The sequence below is a fragment of the Nanorana parkeri genome, unplaced genomic scaffold, assembly GCF_000935625.1.
Source record: "Nanorana parkeri isolate BGI_ZX_2015 unplaced genomic scaffold, ASM93562v1 scaffold2215, whole genome shotgun sequence".
NCBI lineage: Eukaryota > Metazoa > Chordata > Amphibia > Anura > Dicroglossidae > Nanorana > Nanorana parkeri.
Window position 1 is genome coordinate 29,149 of NW_017308483.1, and position 11,044 is coordinate 40,192.

An 11,044-nucleotide genomic window follows, 5' to 3' on the forward strand; every position below is an offset into this window, starting at 1 on the left:
GCTTCCCGGGCAATCAAGAAGCCGGGCGGCAGGTAATGATATGCCACCCAGCTTCCTGATTGCCCGGGAAGCCGGCTCCATGCTGGCGGAAGTTCCGGTACTCGGTATCGGCAAGAACCGAAATATAAATATCAATACTCGTACAACCGGTATCGGCGCATCCCTACTTGTCATCACTACTTTCACTTTTTGTAAGTTAGGACCACGGTGACTTCAGAATAAAGTTTATATATATATATAATAAACCTTGTTTTCTATGTAGTCTCTTGTTGTCACTAAGTAGCCCTAATGAGCTCCTCCCCCTCCCTGGTCAGCTAGGTTCTGAATTAAAAAACAAAATGTTTATATTTCCATTCGTCTTTCTTCGGTTTTGTGTCATTATTATAAAAAATACACCAAATTCAAATCAAATAAAGACATGTTTTAAACCTTTTGTCACACAGGATCAACACGACTTTCACCCGGGATTCACACATTCTTCAAGTTGAATCCAATGAGACAGAAGTGCGACGCCAGTGTTATGTGAAAGTCTGCGTGCAAAGGGTTAAATGCTCGTTTTTGTCTAGGGAGGAAAAGCGATGCCCGCCCACCCGATCCTCAGTGGCGCCCGGCTGTGACAACGCTTTCTTCTGCCTGCCTCCTTCTCCTCTGCAGTGATGGAATGATCCTCGTGTCCTCATGTCCTATACACTGTGTATAGAGTGTGATGACTCGGGGACCTTAGACCGGGGAGGCTCCAGGGACCGGTGGATGGGTACAACTTCCCTCCCTAGACCAAAACGAGCAGTTAACCCTTTGCAGTGCAGGGGTAGCCCCACCACAAGGGTTCATTAGAAACAAAAGTTCCCAGAGTTCTGCTTTAGGCCCGGTGAGGACCTCCTCGGTCCGGGATCGCGCGGTCCTGCGCAATGCAGGCAGCGATTGCCGCGCGCCCCCAAGCTGATTTGAGAGATCGAAACGTTTATTGAAAATGTACAGAATTCCTGGCGTGGGTAACGGCGTCTCCAACACGTCTGGAATGGAGACACAGAAGCACATACGCTATATTACCAAACGTATAGGGCCCCTCCCCCTCCAAATCATGTGATTCAGGTGTTCCCATCCCCTCCATGGCCCCAGGTGTATAAAATCACGCACCTCAGCATGCAGACGCTTCTACAAACATCTGTGAAAGAATGTGTCGCTCTCAGGAGCTCAGTGACTCCAAGCGTGGTACCGTGATAGGTTGTCACCTGTGCAATAAGTCCATCCATGACATTTCCTGGCTACTAAATATTCCGCGGTCACCTGTTACTGGGATTATAACAAAGTGGAAGCAACCGGGAACAACAGCAACTCAGCCACGAAGTGGTAGGCCACGTAAAATGACAGAGCGTGGTCAGCGCATGCTGAAGCGCACAGTGCGCAGAAGTCGCCAACTGTCTGCGGAGTAAATAGCTACAGACCTCCAAACTTGGTGTGGCCTTCAGATTGGCACAACAACAGTGCGTAGAGAGCTTCATGGAATGGGTTTCCATGGCCGAGCAGCTGCATCCAAGCCTTACATCACATCACCTCCCCCGTCCATTCTGCCAGTCAGCGCTGGCGGATCGGAGCGGGGAGGGAGGAATCCAGCCCCTCCCCTATCACGGCAGAGAGCCGTGACAGGATCGAGAGGTGAGTGAACGCCGGTATGTGTTCGCTCACCTCCCGATCTACTGAGCCTACCTGTGACCTGTTTCATTGTCACAGGTCGGCTAGAACTATGAGGTGAGTGAAAATCACTCACCTCATAGTTCTCCTTTAAAATTGCACATAAGCATTATTCTAATGCGGTGCACAGCAACGCACTACCACCCGCTGTGGCCCACTTCAATGCAGGTCATTGCCTCAGTGTATTGGTGAACCATTCTCTTCCTCTTCTCATAATAATAAGACATTATTTCCTCCTCACTGGACACACACTCTCCAGACTCACACCCCCTTCAGGATAATTCTTATCTATGCTGTGCTCCTCCGGGCTACAACAAAATGGCTGCCCACCTTCCTACACTTTAGGACAGTTTTAAGCATATTACATAGCGTCTTAATTATAACTTTGAATGGACTTTTATTAAAAGACAAGTGGCTTCATTCTCTGATAGCCTTACTAAAAGCTCATTTTGAGGTATAATCAGAAAGATGTAAGAATGTTGTTTTCGGTGAGCGAGAAGCGGCAGCCATTTTGTTGTAGTCCAGAAGAGAATCTGAAGTAGGGGGAGAATCTTCCTGGAGGGGTGTGAGGCTGGAGAGTGTGCGCCCAGTGAGGAGGAGGTAATAATGTCTTCTTATTATGACAGAAGGGGGTCCCAGCACTCTCTGTGGACTGGATAGGGGGGGGGATCTTGTCACCCCAACAAATCACCATCTTCCTGCAAGTCCTCTGATGTGCAGGACATTAGATGGTGAGCTCTGCTGGGGATGACAGCGCTGGTGACGTATTCTGTGGAAAGCTGTAACCCCTGTCTTGGTGTTATAGCAATACGCCTGTCGAAGGATGGAGGTGCTCTCCGCTAGGGCTGGTTCCGATGGCATCGGGGATGTATTCTCCAGAAAGCTGAAACCTGCGTCTTCTAGACATTCACCTGTTGATGAGGGGATAAAGTCCCTCAAGGTAGTTAGGAGGCAGCAAAGAAGAACACATTACTGTACAACAGGAAGTTACCAGGTGTCATAACTCTTTGCTCACATGCCGACCGCTGACAGGCTGGGTAGCACAAAATCTGATCCACACTCCTAGGTTTAGAGTGGAAATCAACCCAAAATGTTTTATTTCGCTCTTCATAGAGTGGAGAAAGGTGAGAACCTCTGCGTGGTTCTAAGACAGAAACTGAGCCTTTTATATAGATTTTCAACATATGCCTTACAATTGGGCTTCTGATTGTATTGATTCGTTGTAAAAGCCAATCTCTTTATTCCAAGAACAGACTCGGGTATACAAAAGAGTGTTTAGAAGGAGACCAGGATCTGTAGAAGGACGTCATGATGGAGAACCGGCCGCCCCCCTCAGGAACATCAGGAGATCCCTCAGACCCGTCCTCTCTATTCCCGGGATTCCACACAGGAACATCAGGAGATCTCTCAGGCCCGTCCTCTGTATTCCCGGGACTCCACACAGGAACATCAGGAGATCCCTCAGACCCGTCCTCTGTATTCCCAGGATTCCACACAGGAACATCAGGAGTTCCCTCAGGCCCGTCCTCTGTATTCCCGGGATTCCACACAGGAACATCAGGAGATCCCTCAAGATGATCAGGTAGATGGAACTGAGGATCTTAACTATAACTGGTATGCTCATTCAACATTAATTAGTTGCTGATCAAATATACTGCATTTTGTCCATGCAGGGTGAAAATCTGATTGTTGTTAAAGTTGAAGATGAAGAAGAGACATCTATGAGTGAGGATGATCCGTGTAAGGAGGAGGAACGCTCTCCAGAGATCAGCACAGGTGAGGAATAAACACTAAATCCAGAAAAGAGTCCCAGATTCTCCTTGTTCAGTCACTACAGCAATCTCTTCTTCTCCCCCCTCCTCTGTCAGTAGACAGTAATGGGGGGACGGAATGTGTCTAGTGGGGGGAGTCAGGAGCCATCAGCCTCTATTAGACTCCGCCTCTCCTCCTCACATCATGTCATTGTGTGTTACCAGCCAAGAGACATGACCAGTCTCCCCCCCACACACACTCTCTGGGGTCTGTCATATATCTCAGTACAGGGGGCTTCACTCTCATCTCTATTCACAGACCCCGGGGATGCTCAGAGAGACTTCAAAGCTGAGGAAGAGGAAGAAGGACATGTGAGGATTAAAGAGGAGGATGTTCCTATAGAGATCAGCACAGGTGAGTAACTCCGGTATAGCTTGTGACGATCTGATGACTAGAAATAGCTAGCTGCTGAAGAGCTCACACACTGGACAAAGCAGTATCCAATGTCAAGTCCATCACAGTCCTGATACATGTTCTCCTTCAGTGAGCCCTGATGAAGGGAGTATTTGTATGAGCCCCCAAAACATGTTGGCTATTTCTATACTGTCCCCTCAACCCTACAATAAATAAAAATGTATTTGGAAAACATACAGGACTAGAAACGTGTGACTTCAATCAGGCCATTTTTTTTTGCTGTTTTTTCCAGCATCTGTATCCCTCTTCTCATTTTACTCCCTCCAGATGGACAAGCCAGCGGGATCAATGCAAAGAAGTGTCGGAATATCTTGCCCAGTGGTAAAACGGAAGACAATGCCATCATGCCCAATTCTTTAGAAGAAAACCCAAATATTCATCCAGTAGGTCACAGTTCAGACCTCCCATCATGTGGTGGGTGTTCCACTGGTCACTTACCTGCCATCACAGCTCATAGTGGAGGTGAAACGCTCCCTCTTACTCAACGCTCAACGCAAAAGACCTATTCATGTTCCATGTGCGGGAAATGTTTTACCAAAAGAGAGACTCTTACTGCGCACCAGAGGACTCACTCGAGGGACAAACTGTATTCCTGCTCGGAATGCGGAAAGTCTTTTCCCTACAAATCACATCTTGACCGCCATGAAAGGACTCACACGGGTGAGAAGCCGTTTTCTTGTTCTGAATGCGGCAGATGTTTCACCCAGAAGGGATATGTTATATTACACCAGAGGATTCACACGGGGGAAAAGCCGCATTCCTGTCCAGAGTGCGGGAAGCGTTTCACCCAAAGGTCGAGCCTTTGTAAGCACCAGAGATGTCACACGGGGGTGAAGCCGTATTCGTGTCCCGAATGCAGGAAATGTTTTAAAAAGAAAGGAAATCTCCTCGCGCACCAGAAGACTCACACGGGGGAGAAACCATTTTCCTGCACCGAATGCGGGAAGCGTTTTGCCTACAAGTCAAACCTCACCGTACATGAAAAGATTCACACGGGGGAGAGACCTTATTCATGTTCCGAGTGCGGCAAATGTTTCGGCGATAAGTCAAAGCTGGTCCAGCACCAAAGAATCCACACGGGTGATCTCCCATATTCCTGTACGGAATGCGGCAAATGCTTTATTGACAGGTCAACGCTCGTCAAGCATCATAGAATCCACACCGGCGATCGTCCGTATTTGTGTTCGGAGTGCGGGAAAGGCTTTACGGATGTGTCCAGTTTGTGTCAGCATCAGAGAGTCCACACTGGGGTCCAGCCGTATTCCTGTTCCGAATGCGGGAGATGTTTTACCCGGAAATCGACTCTTGTTAGGCACGAAAGAGTCCACACCGGGGAGAAGCCATATTCATGTTCTGAATGTGGAAAGAGGTTTACACAGAAACCCTCCCTCATGTCACATCTCAGTTCCCACCAGAAACAAAAGGTTCCCCTTTTAGAATGTGGCAGTTGAGTCCACTCAGTACAAAGGAATAGGTTGGCTTGATAGTCCCCTCCTTTTCTGCAGTAATACATACCCTCCCCCCATAGTCCCAGTGTTCTCTTTGACTGCTGGATATGATCCATGTTGGAGCATTGATGGAAGAAGTGTGAGTGGGAGGTACTAGATAGAAGATTACATATAACTCAAGCCTGCGCAATGAGGTCTTGTGGAAGACGTCTACCCAATGGAGTGCAGTAGCTCCCATTGGGCTGCTCTCTGGCTCAGGACGCCATGTTGGGGCCTCTTGGATAAACTCCACGGCATAGACCAGTAGTTCAAAAGCTTTATTCCATCATAGAGATCCAAAGCAAGAAGCTTCGGCACCTAGAGGAGCTTTATAAAGGGCTTTTAATATCGATAACAGATACTTTGGTATACATTAGCCTAATGGAACCCTTCCTCCACCTTATATAGCATTGTAGGCCCTGAGGAAGTATAGTTTTAGGGCCCAAAATGCGTTGTTTTTTTTAAGAGTATTTCCCCTCTCGGTGATCAATGTACATTGCAAGGATTTTAACAACCTTTGTTGCAGTTTCCTACCTGTTTCTGTTCTGAAGGCATAGCTGTTTGTTGCAGAATGTCCTTTCCAAACTGATACCTGAATGGGAGGGTCTAATATCTGAATGGGAGGGTCTGATTCCTGAATGGGAGGGTCTACTACCTCAATTGGAGGATCTGATTCCTGAATGGGAGGATCTGATATATGAATGGGAGGGTCTGATTCCTGAATGGGAGGGTCTGATTCCAGAATGGGAGGGTCTGATATCTGAATGGGAGGGTCTCATATCTGAATGGGAGGATCTAATATATGAATGGGAGGGTCTGATTCCTGAATGGGAGGGTCTCATATCTGAATGGGAGGGTCTCATATCTGAATGGGAGGATCTGATATATGAATGGGAGGGTCTTATATCTGAATGGGAGGATCTAATATATGAATGGGAGGGTCTGATTCCTGAATGGGAGGGTCTGATTCCTGAATGGGGGAGGGTCTGATATCTGAATGGGAGTGTCTGATATCTGAATGGAGGGATCTAATATATGAATGGGAGGGTCTGATTCCTGAATGGGAGGGTCTGATTCCTGAATGGGAGGGTGTGATTCCTGAATGGGAGGATCTGATTCCTGAATGAGAGGGTCTGATATCTGAATGGGAGGATCTAATATATGAATGGGAGGGTCTGATTCCTGAATGGGAGGGTCTGATTCCTGAATGGGAGGATCTGATTCCTGAATGGGAGGATCTGATTCCTGAATGGGAGGATCTGATTCCTGAATGAGAGGGTCTTATATCTGAATGGGAGTGTCTGATTCCTAAATGGGAGGGTCTGATTCCTAAATGGGAGGGTCTCATTCCGAAATGAGAGGGTCTAATTTCTAAATGGAAGGGTCTGAATGAGAGGGTCTGATCCCTGAATGAGAGGTTCTGATCCCTGAATGGGAGGGTATGATTCCTGAATGGGAGGTTCTGATTCCTGGATGGGAGGGTCTGATTTCTGAATGGGAGGTTCTAATTCCTGAATGGGAGGGTCTGATTCCTGAATGAGAGGGCCTGATTCCTGAATGGGAGGGTCTGATTCCTGAATGGGAAGGTCTAATTTCTAAATAGGAGGGTCTGATTCCTAAATGGGAGGGTCTGATTCCGGAATGGGAGGGTCTGATTCCTGAATGGGAGGGTCTGATTCCTGAATGAGAGGGTTTGATTTCTGAATGGGAGGTTCTAATTCCTAAATGGGAGTGTCTGATTCCTGAATGGGAGGGTCTAATTCCTAAATGAGAGGATCTAATTCCTAAATGGGAGGGTCTGATATCTGAATGGGAGGGTCTGATATCTGAATGGGAGGGTCTGATATCTGAATGGGAGGGTCTGATTCCTGAATGGGAGGGTCTGATTTCTAAAAAGGAGGGTCTGATTCCTAAATGGGAGTGTCTGAATGAGAGGGTCTGATCCCTGAATGGGAGGGTTTGATTCCTGAATGGGAGGGTCTGAATTCTAAATGGGAGGGTCTGATTTCTAAATGGGAGGGTCTGATTCCTAAATGGGTGTGTCTGATTCCTAAATGGGAGGGTCTGAATGAGAGGGCCTGATCCCTAAATGGGAGGGTCCGATTCCTGAATGGGAGGGCCTGATTTCTAAATGGGAGGGTCTGATTTTTAAATGGGAGGGTCTGATTCCTAAATGGAAGTGCCTGGGTTCGTTATAATCAGCTGGTGGACTTTCTGTGCTTTAATGAGGAAAGGTGCAGTGTCGGCATCCCTTTAGTAGTAATTAAACCTTATGGGAGTCTCTCCAAAAATGAAATTCCCATTGCAATGGATGCTAAGAACTGACTTCTGGAAAAACCAGCCAATCACAGAAGCAGGAAGTGACATTTCTTGCTTCTGTGCACCAAATGTGTACAGAACGCCTCCAGGCCACCATATCGCATTGAATTTGTGTTTGGCAGATTCAGAACATTACAGCAGCTACCGTTGTAAATGGAGAGGTCATTTTGAATAACATTACATTATAAAATGGCGCGTGTATCAATGATGTAATATGCTAGATTCATTTTTTTAAGCTTTTATTTGTTTAAAGTGGAGTTACCCTTTAAATCTCTGTGATGGAATAAAAGCTAAGGAGCTCTAGGACCATTGGTGTGGAGCTCTGATCAGCTTATTATGTCTGATTACATCGGTCAGCGTTGGATGTTGGCTGGCCAGGAGCTGAGGTGGGAGAGAAAATCAGATACTCCCCCATACCCGGACGTAGAGGGTATTTCGTGGGTCTCTATTAGGGGAGCACATGGGAGGAGGAGCTGTCAAGAGGGGGCGTGTCTTTGTCCTGAACAGGCAAAATCCAGGTGATCTTTGATATCCAAAGACTGCACTTGTCACATGATGAGCCGTCTTTAGTGTATTGTCTGTTATTGTGTCTGATGACCATTTATAATGTTTCCAGGTCTGTTACCCATAATGATCATTCTGTACAAATATATCACATTTTAAGATCCCCGAAATCAGACTTTTGCTGTTTTTGACTTCCAAGCTGCAGTCATACCTTGGACATTGAATGCTACTTGCCTGGCCATCCCCGGCTTCAGTACATATTGCATATGCAGCATATAGACCAGCGGTGGCAGTGGCGTAACAATCGCCATAGCGACCCAGGCGGCCGCTATGGGGCCCGGGCACAGGGGGGCCCGGCCAGGGCATCCCTCTGATATTGTGCGGACCGCCTGGGTCGCTATGGCGTATCAGGGTGCTGGCTGTCAAGAGGAACGCGCCGCTGTTAGATCACCGACAGGCGGGGCCCGGCGACCACGGAGGCGGACCACACTGACAGGTAAGAGGTGTGCAGCCCACCTGAGACCCTGCAGAGCCCACTATAGAGAGTCTATGGCGGGCTCTGCAGGGTCACTCTCCGGTGGGCTGTTTGGGTTATCAGGTGGGCGTAATTAGAAATTACAGGGCCCCATACAACATTTTGCTATGGGGCCCTGTGATTTCTAGTGTATATCAATTTAAAGATACCCAAAAATACAGGCCTTAGAATTATTGCTCTCACTCCGGCATGTGCGGTGATACCCAACACGTGTAGCGCATTTGTCGTTTTCATACGTAGGCGTACCCGACACGTGTTTACGTGGCGACGCGTGGGGGCGGGGGAGTTTAAAAAAATGTTTTTATTATTTTTAGATTTATTTTATTAAATTTAAAAAACTATATATATATTTTTTAACCTTTGATTGCTATCACATAGGGGAACTTACAAGCCCCCCCATGTGATAGCAGATGGTGGTGACAGGTACTCTTTAAGGTGATGCTGGGGGTCCAAAAGAAAGAGAAATAAGCTATTGAAGTGCAGATCGCACATCAATAGCTTATTGCTGGGCTTCAGGAGCCGACCAATGACAGCTATGGGACCGGAAGTGATGCAATCTGCATCGCTCCCGGTCCCAGGGAACGGGGAGGGGATCGGCGAATGGAGGTTCACTGCTCTCCTCTACAACTCCCCGCCGACACCAGAGAAGCCGGTCCCAGGCCAGTAGGAGGGGCAACGGAGCCCGGGAAGTACAGAGGGGTGGTGTCGGGCAGGGGGGCCTTCACAGGGCTCTAGAAGCGATCTGGCGACAGCTGAGTCGCCAGAATCCCTTCTATGTAAAGCCGCGATGCTGGCAACATACACTGTACGTCGTCAGTCACAAAGGGGTTAAGTGCTAAGGCGGCCAAAGCATAATAGGAACCTGCTATACCTGCCTCACGGGCAGGGGCGTAACTAGAAATCGCAGGGCCCCATAGCAAAATTTTGTATGGGGCCCCGTGATTGCTAGTTATGCCCACCTAATAACCCAGCCCACCTGAGGGTGACCCTGCAGAGCCCAACATAGACTCTCTATGATGACTTACAGCAACACGAGATGTTGTGAGGTCACATGATCCCCCCATCCAGTCCACAGAGTGCTGGGACCCCTTTCTCTCTTCCTTCTCTCATAATAGGACATTATTACCTCCACCTCACTGGGCTACCTAGGACAAATCGGCAGTGGGTGGAAAACAAAGAATTTGTGTTCTTGTCCTGTTTTGTTACTGTTTTTGGTCTCCTTTGTGAGCCACAAGAAAATGGCCGCACACACTCTGTGCACGAGTCACCATGGCAACCTGTAAGCAGCCGGGCGGATGTTGAATCTCTGCAAGCAATAGTGAAAGTTTCAGACGTTGCCTCGCAACGAGTTCCTGCCTACCAGCGCTCGGATTAAACGCCTCAAAACAGCAATGCTCATTTTTTGCAAATATAACATTATAGTCAGCATAGAACGACATATATTGTTTCATGCTATAATCACGGTAAATTGTTTATTATTTTATATCATGTATGCTTCTTTTAATATTCCAGAGTGGTCCTCATTTCAGGAAAGCAGCGCCATTTTGTGTAGCCTATTTGAAACACAAATGTATATTATTCGCAGCATGTTTGGCGTTGTTTCTCTTGGTATTGTTAAATTAATTTAAAAAAATCAACAACCATCCCTGTGTGTCTGGAGAAGAGAGCAGCAGCCCAAACCCCATCAATGAGCTTTCACCTCCCTCCCTGACATCTTTAAGAAACAATGACAAGAAGATTCTAGAAGTCACCCAGAAGTTCATTGAGCTGCTGACGGGAGAGGTGAGCAGTGCCGGGAATTCTGGGACATGATCCAGTAACAGACAAGGGATGTGTCTGGGTGGTGACTGTATCATTGTGTGTGTCAGGTTCCTATAAGGTGTCAGGATGTCTCCGTCTATTTCTCCCTGGAGGAGTGGGAGTATCTAGAAGGACACCGGGATCCCACACCGGGATGGAGAACCGGCCGCCCCTCACATCACCGGGTAAGAGGAGACTTTCATTTCTTGAGTATTGAGGATCCCCCTAGATACACAAGTGGTGACTGTATCATTGTGTGTGTCAGGTTCCTATAAGGTGTCAGGATGTCTCCGTCTATTTCTCCCTGGAGGAGTGGGAGTATCTAGAAGGACACCGGGATCCCACACCGGGATGGAGAACCGGCCGCCCCTCACATCACCGGGTAAGAGGAGACTTTCATTTCTTGAGTATTGAGGATCCCCCTAGATACACACATCCTCTGATATAAAGACATAGAAACAATGTATTCAGTCAGTGTGTG

At 47.6% G+C, this 11,044-nt stretch overlaps 1 protein-coding gene across 1 annotated transcript in view; it reads left to right on the top strand.

The window, feature by feature from the left end:
- The window catches only part of LOC108801101, a 113,769-nt gene that overhangs the window by 5,766 nt on the left and 96,959 nt on the right, over positions 1 to 11,044 (top strand). Inside the window, 1 exon segment of the mRNA XM_018573048.1 lies at positions 4,484 to 5,342. Within this exon segment, the coding sequence (XP_018428550.1) occupies positions 4,484 to 5,342 (859 nt within the window).